The 22701-nt window shown below is 31.0% G+C and overlaps 2 protein-coding genes across 6 annotated transcripts in view; one reads left to right on the top strand and one right to left on the bottom strand.

The window, feature by feature from the left end:
* LOC146532566 (very long chain fatty acid elongase AAEL008004) overlaps nucleotides 1-18804 on the top strand; it is a 24477-nt gene extending 5673 nt beyond the window's left edge. Inside the window, exons 2-10 of one of the 5 annotated variants that reach the window (XM_085195517.1) lie at nucleotides 7107-7168; nucleotides 8088-8156; nucleotides 8585-8667; nucleotides 9226-9333; nucleotides 11911-11991; nucleotides 13845-13901; nucleotides 14320-14562; nucleotides 15310-15462; nucleotides 15998-18804. In XM_085195517.1, coding sequence (XP_085051643.1) covers nucleotides 8099-8156; nucleotides 8585-8667; nucleotides 9226-9333; nucleotides 11911-11991; nucleotides 13845-13901; nucleotides 14320-14562; nucleotides 15310-15462; nucleotides 15998-16144 — 930 coding nt within the window. In that variant the 5' untranslated portion in view covers nucleotides 7107-7168; nucleotides 8088-8098 and the 3' untranslated portion in view covers nucleotides 16145-18804. Of the gene's footprint in view, nucleotides 1-7106; nucleotides 7169-7769; nucleotides 8006-8087; nucleotides 8157-8584; nucleotides 8668-9225; nucleotides 9334-11910; nucleotides 11992-12329; nucleotides 12414-13844; nucleotides 13902-14319; nucleotides 14563-15309; nucleotides 15463-15997 lie in introns of those variants that run through there. The other 4 variants (XM_085195514.1, XM_085195516.1, XM_085195515.1 and 1 more) reach the window with 4 other exon arrangements.
* Nucleotides 15796-22701, bottom strand: LOC146532565 (formylglycine-generating enzyme). Its single transcript, XM_085195513.1, has 4 exons — nucleotides 22071-22701; nucleotides 20858-21029; nucleotides 20394-20553; nucleotides 15796-19736 (listed from the first exon to the last, which is right to left on the bottom strand). The coding sequence occupies exons 1-4, from the start codon at nucleotides 22603-22605 to the stop codon at nucleotides 19596-19598; spliced, it is 1008 nt and encodes a 335-aa protein (XP_085051639.1). The 5' UTR covers nucleotides 22606-22701; the 3' UTR covers nucleotides 15796-19595.

Here is a 22701-nt window from a genome sequence, read left to right as displayed (position 1 = left end):
ATGAAAATGTCAGTGTAAAGTTATTTAAAATAAAAGTTACGAGTTTACATTTAGTAAAGCGAGGTCGGACGAAAGAAATACCTATTAAGTGAATGCACTCGAATGCTTCCTTTCAAAATGATAAAAATTGGTTAAATAAATGTACCAATTTCCTGAGATATAATATAAAATAATATGCATCTATTAGTGAACAGGAAAATTACGGGACAATGATGATATTTGAATATGACCCTTTAGGCAAGGAAACGCACGAATTATTAAGTTCGTAAATATTTTAAATTACTCTAAACATACATATATCGTTATTATATAATTATTATATTCTGCATAATCTGAAATACGCACCGACTCCATCACTTGAATGTTAATTTATTACCATTGGGGCTTCCCCACACTACGCTATACCGCTTTAAACACGAGCAGCCAGTTACTAAAAAATATGTATGTCTTTATATTTTTTTTTAAGCTTCACGATGCATCCCGCACACAGTAGGGTAGGCAGAGGGAACCTAGAGTTAAGACACTCTGCTCCCCACTTTTTGCCGAATTCTGAAGGCATTGCCTGTTGAGTGGCAGAACTCAACACCGCGCTTTTCTTCGATGCACCAGAGCGAAGAAATGGAAATATAAACGTAAATAAATATTTCACTTCCACAAGTGGGGATCGAACCCACAACCGTCGCGTTACAGTCAAACCTTGGGCCGCTGCGCCACTACGGCCTTATTATTATTCTTATATTTGTATATAGTAGCACTTATTCCATAAAAGTTATATATAGTCAATAGTCATTATAAAATCATATAATATGAGAATTTGTGACAGTAAACTACTTAATTAGTTTGATGTCTGTACTTGTATTATAGGGAAACAATCGTTGAATACATTACATTGTAAGCAATTTATAATAGTTTTACTCAGATTCCGTAGTTATATAGTAATCTATAATCTACTGTAATAAAAAAATTAAAAACAATGTCTGTATGTTAAATAATAAATATATTTGCAAAAAAATATTTAACAATATAGGGGGATGTAAAAACACTAAAACAATGTAAATGTATATTTTTTTTAGTTGTGTGTATGTGTATGTGTGTTAGCTAGGGTAAACAGCTTCTAAGCTTTATTTGATGTTGAAGATTGGCACATCTGATGTAGAATCTTAACAATCCAGGGTCCAGCTAAACTATAATAAGTAATTAAAGACGTTCTTAACGAAAGTTGTTGATAGTGATCAGCACTTTCCATTGATATATAAAAATTGAAGATCTGAAATATCCTTGCTAAACTATAACGAAGAATGAAATACCGTCGTAGTGAAGTTGAACGTGTTAAGCATGCTCCATTGATATATAATATGCGATGAAAATATATAATAGCCTAAAAATGATAAGAAATAATAAAATCTTGCCTTAGCAAAATTTGTTCATTACCCTAGATAATTAATGACAATTAAAAATCATTAAAAATTTAGACCGTCGCCGCGTCGTATAACAATAGTAGCTACAGCGCTTAAGCTACTTAATTGCAACAGTTACGAATAAATTATCTCGGGGAAATAATAATATTTAAACTGTTTTATTTCCCGCTCCCGTAACACAAAACGTGGCCTTGAATTGCAACTCAACGCAACAATTTTTAATGGAAAACGGAGAACTGAGTGTTTTGGTACTATCATTATGCTATCTTTGTCTTTGTTATAGCACTTCCAAGTTTCAACCACAACAGGTGGTACCTACATGAAAGTAGAATTGCAAGGTCCATAAAGTCCACGCAAATGAAATTGCTTGCAGTCACTAGTTGATATATATATATAATTTAAATCTAATAGTAGTTTTTTTTTGTTATTACCTATAAATACATTTTATGTATAAAAAATAATCATAACTTTAAAGGACAATCGTTACATATAACTCGAAAATATTGGTATTTTTATATATTTTACTATTCACATATATTAAATTTGATATACATAATATAAACTTTATTTTACTATTTATGTCAAAATAATATTATAAATATACAGGAAAAGATATAAGTTTCACGATGTTTTTTATTTTTAAAACAAATATATTTGCAATTATATTTACAAATCCAACACGCACTTGTATAAAACAATTATATCCAAAATAAACATTCGAATAAATGATAAATATCTATACGTAGTATAATAAAAATTCATCCAAACAAGTAAATCATTGTTTTATTAAATATACTATATTTTCTGGCTTAACCATATATACATAACCCTTAAATATTAATTTTATTTACTTTTTTATATTTATGTTAAGCTCATAGTTATTATTTGCCAATAGCTTGATTACATCTTTCGCATAAGACTAACTTACCTTAACTCCATCATTTACAAATGTGGAACTATACATTGCTATACTTTATTATAAACATTACGTGCTCGTTCCAGCACTGTTTATGTGATGAAAGTATAAAATGTAAACATTATAGTCGATTAAAATTATTTTTCACATCGTAATTCATTTTTATGGACACATGTGACAATTATAACAAACTAATATCGTTTTTTTTAAAGTGTTATTACACTTAGGAAAGAAAGCAATTTATTTGAAAAACGTATACAAATTCGAACGACGCGGAATTTGAACCCGAGCCTCTTGTAAACCTTCCAAGTGCTCTGAACAACTAAGCCAAACGAACGTATATTTTTATATGTTTTCTTAATAAGTATTAAATTAATGTCGTATGTAAATTGTGCAGAGATATAACATACATTTAATAATATATATTACAACAATATATGTGTATATAAATTATATTATTATATAAACCAACACAGTGAATATAGTGATATGAAACGAATTAGGACGATTAACTCTTGAAACTTTAATAAGAATAATATAATTTCCTGCTGCCGTTATCAATGCTAATTGCGAGTCCACAATTCCACATACATACACTTTTGCAACATTCTGTTACTACTTAGTTTATTTTTTTGTATATTTTTTAATATTTTCATGTTATATATATTGCGGTAATACTATTAAAATTTCACAACTGTCTAGAATAACGTCTTGTAAACTTAGCAACTAACGATTATAATGTTGTCATGCTGTTACCGCGGTAAGATAATAGGCACCTTATATTCTGACGACGCCCTACTTGTCCCTATATTATTGTTTAGTTATTATACGTGCAATGTCAACAAATATATGATACGTTACATAATTTGAAATTAAAACGATTAAGCATGGTTATATCTATATACGAAGTTGATAAAGTATCTTTTACAGCATAATAAATTATAATTATTGAAGACATAAAATATTTCATCATGTAAATAAATAATGAACAACCAATATCTACACAGAAATGCCGATATTAGAATCTGATAATTCCTTTTTAGGGTTCCGTTCCTCAAAAAAAAATGAAATCGGAGTATCATTTTGTTCTTCGAACATTTTGTATGACTTCTGCATTTTGTACGACATTCGCTGCGTCATCAAAATTTTAAAACCCGTAGGATGCGCCCCGTGAATAGTGAATATTGGCACGAAGTGAGAATTTACAGGAAAAATAAAGGAAAAATATTGAAAAAATTATATTTATATTACAGATAAAAACTCTGACAAACTTATGATTGAGGCCGCCCGAATGGAGCCGTCGTCGCGCAGTGGCACAAGCGTGTAACTGTAAACGTGACGGTGGTGAGTTCGATTTCCGCTCGGAGAAATCAATTATTTTATATTTGCATTTCCTCGTTCTGGTGACAAGGCAAGCGCGGCGTGGAGTTAGTCACTCAACACGCAATGCCTCAAGATTTCGGCTTAAAGTGAGGGATGAAGTGTCTTAACATTAAGTTTCCTCTTCCTACCATGTTATATGTGGGATACATACATAAATATATAATTGTAGCTCATTTCATACAAAATGAATGCATACACTCACAAATCATAAGTTTGTCAACTTTTATAAGTTGTACTTTCCGTTGACCTTACAATTCTGAAATACGGAACCCTCGGTGGCCGCGTCCAACCCGCACCTGACCAGTTTTTCTTATTTATCCGTGCACATTTAACAGCCGAGGCAAGATAAATAACCTATTTACATATGTATTGCAGTGCAAGTATTTGGTCATATAATAATTAAAATTAATTTTATAGAAGTAAATATCCAATGTGGCAATTGTCCCACTTATATTTTTTGTTAAAGCTCGACCATTTGTATAAGAATGCATTGCGGGTCAGTACATAGTGTTCTAATTTATAAAACTTGTTTAATTTACAATTTTATAGTCTGGGAAATGTCTTCTTGCAAGTGAGAAGTCTTCTCAGTGCAGCGACCGCGAGACGCGCGAATGCGGTTCCATATTACGTAAAACGACGTGCAGCCAATGACCTACTTAACTTAGTACCAACCTAACAATAAAAATATAAAAAATATATATAATTTTTGCAGGAACATTGCATTCAACATAGTTATTTTATATTTTTAAAGTGATTGTCATCACTGTTTACAACAAAATGGTGTAATACAAACATTCTTGTTACGTCACAGCCCACTTACAGAACGACTTCAGTAAATAATTTTACTTTATCATTGGTGATATAGGCGTATGATAACCGAAGACATTTTTAGGCCAACATATGAACACTTCAATTTTTGAGTAAATGAAAAGATTAATAGGTGTAATATAAGAGGCCCTCGTGGTGCAGGAGCACAAGCGTGTGACTGTGTAAGCGCGACGGTCATGGGTTCGATTACCACTGGGGTAAATTAATTATTATTTATTAATATTTTAATTTCTTCGCTCTAATAACAAGACAGTTGAGTTCCACTAATCAAATGTCAAAACACAATGCCTGGAAAAACGGTGAAGAGTGTACTAGGTTCCCTCGGCCTACCATGCTTTATGCACAACTTTACAGCGTGGAGCTGTTCCCTCCCTCTCTTATCCCTCTGTTATACAGAGTGTTTTTGTCAGAACCACTTTGAATGAAACCACAATTTTAACTACTCTATAAAAGCTTAAAACAATTAATTTTGTTACCATTCTGTATAAGTATAACATGTTTCACAAGTTCGTATGTCGTATCTGTAGACATAAAATCTCCTATCGACTTAACATTAAATTAGGTAAACATTTTATTTATTATCACAGACACCTATCAGTTGTTTATTCTTCACCAATCAGTAAGAAGTTTCCTGTGTATGTCTTATCGAAATCATATGAACGAATCAATTCCATTATTCAACTTAATATGCTGACGAGCAAAACGTGAAGAAATGTTTCTCTGCATCATATAATTACCGCTCACATGCTATATTGTACTCCAGCACGTAATATTTGATAAAATGATAAAATAAGTGAATCACACATTTCTGTTATTTTTATTATACCTATACAGGTAAAAATTATTTTCTTTAGGAACCTTTTTCAAATTTACGAATATATTTGATTGAGGCCTGTCGTGGACAGTTATTTCAGGAGCACAAGCGTGTGACTGTAAATGTGACATGTTGTGGGTTCGATTCCCACTCGAGGCTATGTAATATTAAATATTTTCATTTCTTCGCTCTAGTGTCGTGGCAAAGTGCAGCGTAGAGTACTCGCAATACCTTCAGAATTTGGCGTAAGCCTCTACCTACCCTTCTACTTGAAATACAGCTTGACGCTAAAAAAACAGTATATCTATTTATTTATATAAGGTAAGCATGTACAGTAATCATGTAGATCTATACATCCGTACCTGGCAGGATAAAATGTATTTTTTCCTTTCTCCTGTCAATAATTTAACAATGTTATTTATACATTTGTCACATGTTACAGTTTTATATTGATTTTATAACGTAAGTTCGTGCCATATAATTATTTATAATTATATTTTATATATTTGCTACGTTTGTTATCACGAAATTTCTTAATCCAATTATCTTTCGAATTTGAGTTTCCAACAACGCGCATTGTAGTTATTTGGTAAAAATTACTTTATGTTATGATAAAGTAATCGGCTAGCACTAGCACACACATTGTAAGTCTGAAAATGTAAAATGGATTCAAAATGATTTGATAAATTAATTGGTATGATAAATATTCATTAAAACGTCGCTCGTCCTCGACTTATTATATGTAGAAACAAATTCGGACAAGGCTCTTTGAAAGTGCTAAAAGCCAAGCCTCGTTTTTGTATAAGTATAATTTTTATTTAATTCACTCTAAAATTATATGTATAATATACGCTTACGCTTATACGCTGTATTGTTGTGTTTAGATTTAGGTAGAGTTATTCATTCATTTAGACGCTTGCACGTAGTTACAAATATTCTGCCAACAAACACGTGTTACATTCAATCTTATCTCACAAAACATACATATATATTTCATTTATGTTAAGTGAACTTTCAGTATATAAATATTAGGTTTAATTTACTATAGTTATCAATTTTGAACAGTTTTAACCTAGAGGACCAATTTTAGAATACTTTTTTAGATAACAGTAGGTACCTACTTTAATGTTTATATATTAACTATTATTTTGCAAAAATAAATTTATTTCATGCTAGAACATTATCATGTATTTTTAACCGACTTCTGTAAGGAAAGGAGGTTATCAATTTGACTATTTTTTTTTTATTTCTTTTAAGATATATAAACTTCAAAATAGTTTCACTTACTTTATCTGTAACCTACTACCAATAAACTTCAAATTAATCATAATATCCGTAAAGAAATAAAACACTCAATTATACATTAAGTTACAATGAGCTAAAACGTTCAAATTTTACGCTGATTAAAAATAATTGTAGTAATTAATCACTATAGCTTTTGCTATTACAATTGTTTAATTTACAGCATTTATCTATGTCCAAAATAATATTTTTAAAAAAATTGTATTCATATATGTCAAGTACGGCTTACGACCTTTCCAATGTAATGTGTCGTTCATCCACTTCCTTGCAAAATAGTTGAGAAGGACGGTAGCTGACCTCTACTTAAAGTGACTCACTCATCAATATAAGACTACAATGTGTCAATATGATATAATATATGATGTTTTACAATAATAGACAACGTATTTTCATATGTCTGAACTAAGAAATGACTATTGTTTTATATCTAAATTTTTCTTTACAGATTTTGTTGCGCATACGGCGATCGCTAAGGTGTGTCGCCTTACACAACAACGGCTTCATAAGGTTAGTTGTGTATAATATAGTAGTCAGTTAAATTTATATATTACTAGAGACTCAAGCGCGGCCTTACTTAAATATTTATATATTATAGCTAAAGGATAATACATATTTTTTAAATATATATATTTTTAATAAAAAGTATCCTATGTCCTTTTTAATATTTCTAAGAATATATTATGTATATTTATAGTAATAGTTTTGGCGTGAAAGCGTAACAAGCAAACATACATTCACACTTACTATATTAGGATGATACTACATGTCTGTACGTTATCAATTGATAATCTTTAAATTTATGCCTGAAAATAAGCAATGCTTTCAAATAATTGATTAAGTTAGTAAATTTAACATTTTATTCATGTCAAGTTCATTAACAAAGAAAGGATAGGAATATAATAATATAATTTTTGACACATAAATATAACAGTTCTATAGTAAAAGAACTTGCTGAAAATGTGCATCGATTTTTAATATCAATTGCCCATTCAATAAGTAGAATATTATATATTTTTTTTAATTTTGTGAATGAGGTCAAGGTTTTATAATCTGTACAAACGTCACAACTCACACTACATTACGCCATCTAATGATCTATCGGAGAAACCAGTCAGCAGAGCAGTCAGTGACTAATAATGAGTAGGGACATGTAAATGTAGATAGAAATATAAAATTATGTTCTAGTCTCCTTTATAACAATCTACTATGACATTTTATGAAATAAACTAGCATATATTACTTAAAAAATACTTATACAGATATAATGTGTTTATCAATATGAACTGATAAAGATAGGTGTGAGTTTCTCATGTACATCTTGTGTCATAGTGCCTCAGTACATAGGTACCTCGATGTTATCTCATCCCGCCTTGGAAAATAAGTTTTTTATTTTACGGAATACTTTATATTGCAATTTATATTTCAGAAAACAAGAAAATGGCACTAATACTGCAATATATAAATGATATGCACGTTTTTATGGATAAATATGGAGGTGAGTACTTTAATTTACGTTTTCCCAACCTATATAGGTATTAAAATTATATTCCTAATCCACTCTGCTCTTAGTTTAAGAATTATATTATTTTTCTTAAAATAGAAAAAATAGATTTGTAAAGAAGTATATTTTTGCATTTGAAGCAGCTTTTTAAATAAAAAAAAATATTTTACCTGCAAATTTTTAAATTTGTTACATTAATAAAAAAAAAATTACTATACACTAATCATTTGATAATATATTTTATAAATTTATTGGAAGCTCCTTCCTACTTAATTGTTTTCAAAACAAAGTCAATCTTCTATATTGTATGGTACCAATCAATTCAATTTAAGTGTTACAGACAGTTTTAATCTGTATCTTTGCTATGCATAAAAAAATAATAAAAGATTTTAAAAATTATATTAAGATTTCTTTATTTTCAGACCCTCGGACAAATCCATGGTTCCTGATGAGTTCCCCATTTCCTACTTTATTAATATGCTTAGGTTATATTTATCTAGTCAAGGTAATCACATCATTCTTACTACATGATAAGATAATAATATTTTTTAACTAATATTTTATAATTGAGGCCACTTGTGGTGCAGAGGCACAAAGTATGCTGCAAAATCGACTGGTAGACCCCCCTACTTGAGGAAATGAATTATTTATTTAAATTTATATTTTCATTTCTTCTTTCTTTCTCTGGTGTCGATGCAAAGCCCGGCTCTGTGGGATACAGCTGAAGCTGATTTATTTATTTTATATTTCTTTTAATAAAAATCATACTATATTACTTATAACACATAAGCATATTATTATTATTATTTTATATCTCACAACTTTTAAAATTTCTTATAATAATTTCAAAAATGTTACTTAATTAACACTAGTACTATTGGGGAACATTGTCTTAACACTTAATGCCCCACATTCCCGTCTCACCGGAGCAAGAAAAATCTAAATTTCTTAGCCTAAGTCAGATGCTGTTCTACTATAGACTCAAAATGAAAGAATTGTAATTGTTAATTTTAGGTATAACATTAAAATATTAATGATGTAAAAAAATATATATTTATTTCAGGTTGTAGGCCCTCGTTTTATGGAAAACAGAAAACCATTTGAATTAAACAATGTATTAATTTTCTATAATTTTGCCCAAGTAATATTTAGTACATGGCTGTTTTATGAGGTAAGCTTCCAAATTTATATTTAATTTTAAAAAATTATAGGAATATAAACATTTGCAAAATAATATTTATCTAGTTTATGCTTAATACAATTCTTTTAGAGAAAAAGTTTCTATAAGAATATAGTAAAAAAATAAATAATACAGTAGAAACTCGATTAACCAGACCAATTGTTGTTGTTAGTCATTTGGATAATCGAAAATCCAGATAATCGAATTTATAAAGAAACTAGCGACCCACTTGCGGCTTCGCCCGCTTTTACTACTGGATTATTCATATAATGTATCTTTTGCAAAGCACTTAAGATAATGTGAAAATTAATTAAACCCTAATGCAACCCGCATTTTCGTAGTTTCAATAAGGATTTTCCAATTGTTTTACACAGCAAGGATTTTTAAGTAGGTACCGTAATTTTAAATCTGTGCTACTAATCTTTACTCTTCTTTAAGTACTTATTAAAATATATTTAAATGACTATTTTTAAACGGAAGAAATTATAAACAAAAGCCTACCTACTAATAACTACTATAAAAAATATGAAACCCAATATATCGCGCTGAAAAAATACATTCAACTCCAATTATCCAATACGTGCAAACGCATCTAAATCTTCGTTGCTATAAAGGCAGGCGGGTTTTTTTTTCGAACTTGTGGTTAATGCTGAAGAGGGTATTCTGTCCCTGATGAAAAGCAAGCACTACGTAGTTGCCTGTGAGGAAAATTAAATAGAATGCATCGGCCGGGAATCGAACCCGGGCCGCCCGCGTGGCAGGCGAGCATTCTACCACTGAACCACCGATGCGTGTAAGGCAGGCGGGCGCGGCGCACTCGCTTGTATAAGCATAACGTCGCGAGGCGCGTTTCGCAGCAAGGATTTTTTGATATTGTAACAACTTCTAAAGTACTTATTAAAATGAAAAACAGAAAAAACAGTTTTGATTTACATTAAATGGCCAACGTAACTAATATACTTATTTATATGCTGAGAGTAAGGGATAAGTGGAACTTGAGTAACATACAGCTGATGTGTCAACGGCGGGATGTGTCAACAATTAAATGCGTTTTTCTCTAAAACTATTCGCAATTTCGAAATTGTGTAAAAAGCAAATTTTATCTTCGTTTAACGTAGAAAATTAATAAAGTATTTTAAAGGATAAGGATTAATACCATTATGGAAAAATATTTCTCACAATAAAAAATATATTGAAATTATTATTTTTAAACAAAAAAATGATCACTACACGTTATTCTTAAAAGATACGAATATGCCGTCGCGGACTTTTTTGTAGATCTTATTAAGAGGAACAATACTCCAGTACATTATTTTCATGTAGTACTTACCATTAGAGCAGCGCATGCGCGAAAGTGTCTCAGCGGGTAGGACTTTATACATATTTATCGTATTTATGTTAATTTACATAAGAATGTACAAATAATAAACTATATATAAACCTTCTACGAAAAATACTCGACCTAATGGTGAAAACCGTATTAAAATCCGTTGGGTGGTTTAGAAGAAGAAGAGTTAGAAACAACAGACAGACACGAAAAGCGACTTTGTTTTATAAGATATAGGAAGCTGCTTTTATGCATATGTAGCACAAAATTGTTATGTCTATTAAAAGCAACAAGGACATATTAATGAAAATTAATGTTTATTAAGAAATTATTAACATTTTCCAATATAGGACTTATACAAATTACGTACTCATTTACGCACATTTACATAAGTTGTATAAAATAATTAACGCAGTTGATAGTCCGAATAATAGAGTTCCTACTGTAAATGACAAAATTTTTTGACAAAAATAAAAAAATATATTGCTATAGGATTCTAATTGGAATTAAAACTGTTAGTTTGTATCACATTACAATATTAAAAATTGTTTACTATTAGAGATATAAAAATCATAACACTATAATTATTACATTCTGACCTCTAATATGACTTTTTTATTGGCCTATATATACTTCTAATATGACTTTTTTTTATTTCTTACAATGTTTCAATTTTAAGAGATTTCTTTTTTTTTATTATTTTTGTATAATTTGTTAAAGGTTCTTTTTCAGCCAAGGTCAAGAAAGAGTATCTAAATATTGTTGTCTGCATTTTGAAAACATTCTGTATAATGTGTTGTAATTTATTCAAATATTTAACAGTGATTTGAAATTTGAATTATATTACATATTTTATAGTCTTTATTTCAAATTTCTATTCCATATTTTTTATCCAATGTATGTCTTTTATGCTTTATGACTTTTTATGATAAAACAATATAATATATAAAGCTTAAAAAATTCAGACAATGATAAAGGTGGGCCAGGGGACTTTTTATTATCTAACCATTGTAATTTTAAAAAAATCTTTCAGGTTAATTGGTAAAATATTTTTCAAATTAACTATTTACTTAACAATTTAGTAATTTATTCGAATGAAATTTTCATTATGTAACACAAGTGTGTTTTAACAAAAATATTGTTAAAGTTAAATTAGTTTATATAGTTACATAATAATAATAGATATTGGTAAAGAGGTGATATAGTTGTTTCCGTTTATTGATTTAATACAATGTGCCCAGAGCTTGATGGGAGGTTGGCTGAAACATTACAGCCTACGTTGCCAACCTGTGGACTACTCTGACAATCCTATAGCAACCAGAGTAAGTGTATGGAATGCAACCAATGCCTTGGAAGAGAACAAACTAACCACACTGTATATAGACATTGATCATTTCAGGATGTGTAAATAGATATTTTTACAGGGCAACTGAGGTACTCTAAAAAGAGATATATTTATGCTAACATATAAAAGCTAATGCATATGGTACAATTAATATGAGAGTATCAATAATAATTAATAATGATCGACGTATGCCTTAGCCGTTATGGATCGATTCGTTCCAATAGGTCGGAGTACACGAGTTGGGTGTGAGGTGATAACAGGTCGCTATGCAAATATACAAATAACACAGGGCCAGGTGTCGGCATATTGTTTCAGATAGGGGCCGCTGGCTGGTTCACAGGGAGGTATAGCTTTCAGTGCCAGCCGGTCGATCACTCGAAAAGTCCACAAACAATGAGGGTGAATTATACACTTTTTTACCCCCTTTGCCTTTTCGTTGTCTTGTCTTCGAGTAGTTAGTACGAGGGTGGCGAACTTACTTATTTTACACATATTTAAACATAAGTCTGAACTATGTTAGAGATGCGTAGGTCCGAAAATATATGTATATTGTGTACATCTTAAAATAGTCTACAATCAGTAGGGGGACTGAAATATCAACTTCCTAATTGATTCGCTGAATGGATGGACTACTATAAAATTCTTTATGTTGATTTGAATTATTGCAGTTTCTATTTAAAATATACACACAATTATTATTTAATGATCCACTTACCGCTCCAATCAGTCCTATTAAATAAAGTGGAACAGGATCTAAATCCTTGACCACTTCGGAGCTACCCATCTCTGTCGCCGCTGTTCGCAGTTTGCCACCCTTTGACACTGTTTACCTTTAGTTAATTCACTAATAGCACTTCACTTATATTCTACCTATGTGCATTTGAATAATGCTAAACGTATATGCGTTTTTATTGTAGAAGACATACTCACATACTGATTTAATTAATATCCTAGTTGTGTAATTTTATCATAATTTCGTGTTCTATAATTATCATTATCATAACTAATTACAGATTAATGTCGAGAAAAGAATCTTTTGTGATAATTTTTTTGTAATAAAGTGGACATAATCTATATACATAGATGCCTATCGCTCGTAATGTCTATCTGTCCATTACATATAAAGTAAATCAGTTAAAAGACTCTTTCTTTTTCCATTAATTCAAGGATTAGGAAAAATAATAATAGATTTTGTAAGTCTCACAACCATTTCCCATTGTCATTAGGTATCGTCATTACAATGTAAATATACATTCTCATAGCATTAAACTCATGCTATATAATATATTGCTGTATGAATTTCATAATTGTTGCGAGATTTTATGTTTATTTCAATTTTATACAACACTGGCCGCGAGTGATTGTTCGCTTTAACAGATATCGCATTCATCGATTGCTGCTTTAGAGGCTGAATGCTATCGAAACATTCCTCAGTTTTATATTTTAATAATGAATGCTATAATTATATCTATAAATTTTTATTTGGTACTAACTACAATTTGTCGTAAATAAATTTTAATCAAGAATTTAATATTTTATACATAATATATGAGTTGCGGCTAGTTTGCTTACCATTTCGTTAAACATTACATTTCATTTAACTTTGTATTTTCTACTTTCATCTATTTATACTGCAACATTTTTAACGAATTACTTTCATTTAGCTGGTAATGTAAAATCAATGTTTTTTTTTATTTATAGTGACCTATGAACTTGGCTTACAGGTGAAAAGGTTTTTTTAATGCTTAGTACGAAATTGCCTTATTATTTATAATAAAATATAATTATATATTTTATGAGGCGTTATTTAAACGTATGTGCGTTTTTCAGATGGTTCATGTTTGTTGGTGGTACTACTTCTCGAAATTCACAGAATTCTTTGATACGGTGAGTTTTACTTATATTTTATTTATTTTTTTTCGTATCACCGTCTCTACCTGTCTGGTAGAGATATTTTCCCAGATATAAAACTTCATTCACTTTTTGTGATGATCTTTCATCTTGTCCTTTTTTAATTTAAAAAAATTTAGTTAGTTTTTTCTAGTTACTTATTACAATTATATTTTTTAACTACTTTGTGGTGGAATGGAATAGCGTTTGTTCTGACAAGAATTGGGCGAGACACAGTGCGACGTTGAACTTTGCCACTCGCCTTTGGAAAATAGAGTGTAGTTATAACACTGAGTTTCCTCTGCCTACGCTGCATTATAAAGAAAAAATAAAGCTTTATTTCTATGCTTGAAACAAAAAAGAAATCCATAATAACTGGATACCATTAACAAACAATTTGATGTCTTGTTCCCAGATCTTCTTTGTCCTAAGAAAGAAATTCGATCATGTATCAACTTTGCACGTAATCCACCACGGAGTGATGCCAATGTCTGTTTGGTTCGGTGTTAAATTCACTCCTGGCGGCCATTCCACGTTTTTCGGCCTGTTGAACACTTTTGTACACATCATTATGTACTCGTACTACATGTTGGCGGCGATGGGGCCCCAAGTTAGGAGGTATCTGTGGTGGAAGAAATATCTTACTGCACTACAAATGGTAAGTTAGCGATACCAATGTCTTGTTTAATACTATTCATGTTATATAGAAACTAATTGATCAAATGTAGCTGTCTGGCTGTAAAGGTTACGGTTGGGGAATGGATTGTCAATTATAAAGACACACATACATAGATATTATTAAATAATTAAATAAATCCTAATAAAATTTATTTTAGTGATGAAATGCGCTTGTAAAAATACAAGTCATAAAGTTGATTGTTTTTAAAATTAAAATATTCATTAAATTGCATATACATGAAAATGTATTTGCGTACAATGAAAAATAAAAAAACATTAATTACAAAAGTAATTGTCACTTAATAATAACAAAACAAATCACTTTGTATGATAATTCGTATGTGATTATTAATTCATGTTTGTGTCACTTTTCAATATATAACACACAATTTGTGCTTTAATTACTTTTTAATTGTGTTTCCCTGTTTTAATAAATATGTTATACTTATACGTATGGGAATATTCTACGCCTGCGACTGTAAACGCGACGGTTATGGGTTCGATCCCCACTCGGGGGTAATGAATTAATTAATACATATTTTCATATCCTCGCTCTGGCAACGACTAATATATTACAACATCAATAATAATTAACAACGGAAGTGTCTTAATGGTGACTAAGTGTCTTAACACTAGGTTCCTAGGTCCCCTTTGCTTAACCTGCTATGTGCGGGATATAGTTTGTAGCTAAAAAAAGTATCATAAAAAAATAAACATATTTTTTCAGGCCCAATTCGTCGGTATAATGGTGCATGCCTTCCAGCTGTTGTTCATCGAGTGCGACTACCCGCGCGCCTTCGTGTGGTGGATTGGAATGCACGCCGTCATGTTCTTCTTCCTATTCAAAGACTTCTACAATCAATCATACTCTAAACCCAAGGTAGTATTGCTAATACATTGACCTTCAATGTTGTTTACTTTCACTAAATCTAAGCGAGGCCGGTCGTGGCTCAGGGGCATAAACGTACTATTGTAAATCCCAAAGGTTATGGGTTCGATTCCCACTGAAGGAAATGGAATATTTAATATTTTTATTTTTTCGCTCTGGTGACGAGTTCCGCCACTCAACAAGCAATGCCTCCTAAATTCAGCGGAATGTTGGGAGTGGAAGTGTCTTGGTGAGATCAGAGTGTCTGTATAAACTAGGTTTCCAGGTTCCCTCTGCCTACCCTGTTACATGCAGGATACAGTGTGAATATAAAAAAACGAATTCTAAGTGTTACTAATAAGTCTTTTTTTAATATATGTGTTTATAAAAAAACCAAAGCTGCAACTAACATGGCACCTGTATACCAATATCAATTAATCTAATAAAAAAATATATTTATTCCTCTACCCATTAAAAGTATAAGTGTGATAATGTATCTCTTGATCAAAAATAAAATCGTATATCTAAATTTGTATAATATTTTCAGGTCCGCGCGAAATCTCCAGAACCTGTAACAACGGAGATCGAAGACGACGTAAAACTCTACAAGAACGGCGCCGTCAAGAATGGCTACACGAACGGGCACGCGAACGGGCTGGTGCGTGCGCGCACCGTGCTGCCCGCCGGCAACTGACCGCGGACGCGCGCGCGCCGCCCGTCGCTACACTTTTTTACCTAATGGGCACAAGTCAAAAATTATACAGCCTACGCACAATGTTGTATTTAATGTCAAAGGGCCGTAAATGAAACCTTTTATGACGAATTTACTCGCGCGTTCGGAATTTGAAATGCAAACCTCAATATGTTGTGAGTTAATTTTGTTAAAGAAAGTTTTGTATAAAATGAGAAATAATGTTAGATGAATGATACATTAAAATATGAAATAATAAATTTTTGACTTCGTGTTTGTTAGAAATTAAGCGACGTCATGGACCACGGAACGTTTCGTTAACCATTATGGACCACGTTATTAGCAAAAGACAGGGACATATGAAATGTTCCATTAACTGTGATCATAGTTCAATATTGTCATTTTATAAACTGACTCTGACTTAGAATAAAATACAAACCTTAAGTAATACAAGTAAATACTCCATCAGCTTGATGATTTTGAACAAATACTTTGCATTTCATTTTATTTTTTTTTTAAGTTTAATTTTTTTTTTCTTAAATTCTGCTAATTTTTGCAACTTTGTTATAATGTGGGGTGAAAAGTGTGGGGTATTTTAAGAACAGTAGAATTTTGAATATTTTATAGGAAAATATGTAAAGTAACGGTAGGCGAAACCGCACCGGATGGTCGCCAAAAAGCGCGGGTTCGAATTCCGCTACGTTAAAAACTTTGAATGTTTTCTAATAATAGAATTATAGAATAATATATATATATTATAATATACAATTTATTTCGTAAACATTAAATACAACATGGAGTTGTTTATAAAATGACCGTATCAGGATTAGTATAGACAAACAAATTAGACTATTGATGTAATGTGGACCTTCCGGGCAGTGGTGTTGGACTGTTAGTGTTAAATGTGATTTATCTAGTGTATATACAAATCGATACCTTATTCGCAAACCAGCTAACTCGCATCTTCGTGTACTTTCCAAGAAACGCCAAAAACGTTATTTTTCTGAGAACACTTATTTAAAAAAATGTTTAGTAGATTATATATTTAAATGTATATTTAAGACAATCATCTTTTTTTTAAATAAGTGATCTGTATAAAATAAAAAATATGAAAGTTCACGCAGATTGAGTTAGTTGGTTTGTGAATTAAGATATCAATAAATTGTTACGGTATCAATGGTGTACATTTTTTTTTATTGATACAAAGTATAGCTAGATTTTGTGATCGCATAGCGTTTTGTACTCGTATTCAATTTAGACGTTGCTTTTTATTTATACTCTATATTATGAAATAAAATTGAAATTAGAATTTTTAACAAAGGTGCTCTGAATATGTATGTATGTTCATATAATATTTTTGAAATATGCTAAAATAACTTGTCAATTATTTTTCAATGTTTTAATACAATTCGCAAATTTGTTTTTTAGTTAATATTTATAATGATATGAGTTGCAAAGAAAAATTAAGTGTATAATTGTAAATTGTATGTATATATGAAAATGAAGTTTCCTAATATGGTACATTTGAATAAAGAATGAAGTGTTACTTATATAATTTGCAATTTCTTCCAATTATTTCCTATATTTGCAGTCTTTGCCTACTTTTTATAACTGCCATTCAATAAAAAAAATATTTTAACAAATTTTAAAAATATATTATATTGTAATGTTGTTATTATCAAATTTCTTGTTTCTATGAGATTTGTAATTTATAACTAATATTATAAGTAATTTGTACAAAATGCAATGCAGTTACTTTATTATTTTCACTTAGAAGGTTGTGTTGGCTATTTATTTTGTTTAATTATAATTTATATTTATACCAAATATATAAATATGGACTGTCCCAAATTCACTGCATACTTGTTTTTTTAGCTTCACGCTGTAATCCGCATATAGCGTGGTAAGCAGAGGCAACCTATTGTTAACACTCATTCCCATTCATACTCTATATAAAAATAATATTCTAGTTCTGAACACAATAGATGGGTACAAAATTGCAATTTTATTTGAAATATTATATATTAAAAGATTAAGGGTGCAGTGATTTAGCGGCAGATAAGGGCTTATTATATTTTATTTAGTATTTACTGTTATATGTTGTGAAATAAATATTTTTGTTGAAATAATGTACCTATATGACATTCTTTCACAACATGTGACAGTTGAGTAAAATTTAAACAACGGGTTCTGTAGCAATAACCATTAACACTCGTGTTTGGTCTTCCGTTTTTATTTTGTACTTACAAGTTTCAGGTGCTTTGCAATTCGTCAGCTTAGATTGTAAACTTGCTAAATCGATTTTTTGTCGTTATGTACTAGTATATTTTTATACCATTTGAAAAGGAAAAAAATATCGTTTCTTATTTTATTACATGTAGTAAGTATACAAACACTTGAAAGGAGAGTACACAAATCAATTATCGTAATTGTTTTATTTAAACATTTCTCTACTGAGAATTTGATTAATAGGATGTTAGCCGGTTTACACTCTAAGCCGACGATAATCCAGTCAGTTCTGCTGTTTGCGGCTAGCTAGCTACAAGTTAAAAGTTCGCCATTTTGTAAATAAACTTAGTTTCATTAGCAATATTGAAATCAGTTTATGTACCATTGCAATTTTTATACAAAAAATGCAAATAAATTGTAAGAGTAATTTGTTACTTTGTTTTTTTATATACCGATATCATTATTACTTCTGACTGTATTTGTGATAGCGTAATGACGTCTGACTGAACGGAACGGTTGGGGGTTCGATTTCCACTAGGAGGAATGAACTTTGATTTTCTCGCTCTAGTAACAAGACAAGCGTAGCGTTAAATTCCGCCATTAACACGCAATGTCTCGAAAACTGTTAACAATAGGTTTTCTCTGCCTCTGCTATATGCAAGAAACAGTGTAAAGCTAAAAAAGAATCATATATTCAAGACATTTAATTATAACCTTTTATAGCTAAGGCACACAAAACATAGAAAATATACAATATTAAAAATTCCTGACATTTATATTGAATTGCGAGGTTTATGAAGTTTAACACTTAATTTAAGTACTTTTGTTATCTTATACAATATGTATGTATAATAAAAGTAAATTAAACGAAAATACTTAGTTTTCACAAAAAGACATGGTTTTAAATAAGTACACATTGCATTATAATATATCAGGGATGTTATACGGATATAAAATTGTTTCAGATTGTGCGTTACTTTTGGATCTGTTTCGGAGATACTTTTTCAAAATTTCTGCTGTTTTTGTATCTTTGATACTTCCTACATATCTAAGCTACTTTAATATCTTTCATATCGAACATCCATCGGTTACAGTGCTCCATGACATCCCTGATATAAACAAATAGTATATAATTATTAATGAATCAGCATATATGTACAGTTGGCAGTTTCTATTTAATAAAATGTTTTTTTAGGCTTCATAATTAAAAATGGACAGTATTTTATTATAAAGATTTAGCACAACGAAAGCCTAAATTTCCCGCCGAACTATCGTCAGTATTATGGGAGCGCGCTGAGCATCGATACCTGTAGCAGTATGACCGGTGACATAAATATGACCCACCCTTTTTAACTTTTTCTTTCGGCTAAAAATATAAATTTTGTTGTTAGATTTTGTGGCTGCGGCGGCGCAGGGTCCAGACTGTAAACGCGGCGGTTCTGGGTTCGATTCCGGCTTAGGAGAATGAATAATTTTCATTTTCTCTCACTGGAAATAAGATAAAGCAAATCGAGTTCGAATCGAGGACGTGGAGTGTGGTTCGACACACACTAAGTTCTCTTTATCTACCATGTTATATTCTGAATAGAGCGTACAAAAAATATATTAGATAGTAAGTTTTAAAAAAATCATAAACTGTCATAATATTTTGGCTTTACGCTTTATCCACAACCATCGCGTTTACAATCCGATGACCAGTGCACAACAATATATGTATAGTTATTATAATATTTTCTTTTTTTATTATTTAGCTTTGCGCTGTACCTAACCAGCACATAGGAGGTTAAGCAGAGGAAACCTAGTGTTAAGACAAACCGTTCCGCACTTCCCGCCAAATTCTGAAGTCAGAGCACCCCGCTTTACCCGCCTACCAGAGCAGCTAAATGAAAATATTAAAATAATTCCTACGAATCGGATCGAACCCACAACCGCAGAGTTTACAGTCACACGCTTGTGCCTTGTGCCGCAACGACCTTATTATTATTACTGGCGCATAAGTAATAGGTAAAATTACATTACTCACATTGTCACTCGACCAAGAATCTTCTGTCCACTCCCATACATTGCCGGCCATATTGAAAAGGCCAAACTCATTCTGGGGAAACAGCTGCACTGGATTTGTGCCAATGTATCCGTCCTTTGCGGAATTATGATTTGGAAATGTGCCTTGCCATATATTGGCCCTGAATAGTTTAATTATTATCATTAATCAAAAATGGCGTGGGAGGTGAAAATTTTCAAAGAAAAAGAAGAGTTTTCTTTTTCAATTTCAAGTCGTGTATTTCGCATACAGCAGGAAAGAGAAGATCACGTCCTAGTGATAAAACACTCCGAAACCAATGTCTATTTGACAATTTTGTATAAAGAGAGACTAAAACATTATTTTAAATTAAATTGTAATTAAGTATAATATTATGGAGGAAATGTATACAGATTGAATGTTTGAGCAATATCATTTTTTTAGTAAAAAATAATTTAAATACTTACATATGTTTTCTATTAGGGAACAACTTGTTACCCCATGGATATGTCACATTTCGTTGTCCTCCTCGACAAGCAGCTTCCCATTCTGCCTCAGTCGGTAGCCTAGCTCCCCTCCATTTACAATATTCCTTAGCATCATTCCAAGATACGTGAATAACAGGATGATCCATTATACCTAAGATAAGTTTTTTTTTTAAGTTCAAGCTGTAGGGAACCTTGTGTTAAGACGCTTACGTTTCCCATTTCCGTCTTGAGGGGCGGAACTCAATTCCGCGCTCTGCTTAGAAATGAAAATTATTTGTTAAATATTTTCGCCGAGTGGGAATCGAACCCTCAACCATCGCGTTTACAGTCGCTAGTTTGTGCTCATTCACCACGACAGCCTCATAAAAAAGAGATATATAATAAAAAATTACCTCACACTATCACATACATAGCAAGGTCATATACTTATTTATACATAAAAAAAATATTGTACATAAATGTAGGTTGGTTATTTGGTGTTGATGGATAGAGCAGCTCAGACAGTGGAAGAGAACTCTAATGTGGCTTTAAAAGGACTCTTTAAACATACACTTGAGTGAAAAGCCCCACACACTGAGTTCCTCGCTCTCTGCAGCGACACCCGCATACCATGTGGTGATTCATCATTCCATTATTGGAATGCTAAGTAAAACTTGACGATAAATAATAATTAATGTTTTAGAAAGAACTTTAAGTATTATAACATATTGAAATATTGACATTATATCACAATACAAATATTGACAGAATTATGTATTTTAAGTATTTTCATTTGTGTTAAAACTCAACAAATAGATGAAACATTTTGTGTATTTCTCATGCTTCCATATTTGCTTAAATTTATCAAATATTAGCTTAATGCCAATATTACATTTTCCCACATACTGCCAAAACTTATTCAAGATCATACATCTTTAAACAAAGTGTCTCTGGTGTTGAGGCAAAGTGCGATGTTGAGTTCCGCCACTCAACACACAGTGCCTCCAGATTTCAGTGAAATGTGGGAAACACATTGTATCCCACACACAGCAGGGTAAGTAGAGGGAACCTGGTGTTAAGACATTCAGTTCCCCACTTTCTGCTGAATTCTGGAGGCTCTGCCTTCTCTGCAATATCATGCATATTAGAATTAGAATTGGTGTAGTTAAAAATATCTTGACCAATGCACAATGCATATAAACATGTATTGTACCTGTAATATCAGAATCAGGACCATAAGGATGTCGCCAGTTTGAGCCAGATACTTTATACCACCAGGGTGCCTGCATAACTCGATAATCTTTTAATTGCTCTTTAAATGTATTGTTTAAGAAAAGAGTGAACACAAAACTATCACCAAATATTTCTGCTTCAGTCTTGTAATTAGTTGATTCAGTAAACATATTAAATTCCCTGTTTGATACCTCAAACTTATCTAAATTAAAACCTTTCAATTTAATTAGTCGCTTTGGACCTTCGTTATCCTTTTCTATAACTACGTCGTCAGTGCCAATTTCATAAGTATTTTCTGGAATAAGCATCATTTCTGGTGTAAATTGTATTTTATCATTTAAAATGTTTTCAGACTTTATTTCTACAGGACATTGTTCTTTACTTGAAAGACTGAACGAATTATCAATATTAACTCTATCTTTAATCGTCTCGCGGTTAGCATTACAACCGCATTCTTGTTCCACGTTATGTATAATATTAAAATGTAAAAATAATAGTAAAATAATTGTTAACATTTCTATAATTGTATATAAATAATTAATATTTATAAAAGTACAAAACCGCAAAAAACAAAGTATACAAATATGACATATCACATATGCCAAACGTAA

This window comes from Heliconius melpomene, chromosome 13 (assembly GCF_056956725.1).
Source record: "Heliconius melpomene rosina isolate 202511_hmr_F chromosome 13, ASM5695672v1, whole genome shotgun sequence".
In the NCBI taxonomy this organism is placed as follows: domain Eukaryota; kingdom Metazoa; phylum Arthropoda; class Insecta; order Lepidoptera; family Nymphalidae; genus Heliconius; species Heliconius melpomene.
This window is presented reverse-complemented; position numbering and strand designations above follow the sequence as displayed.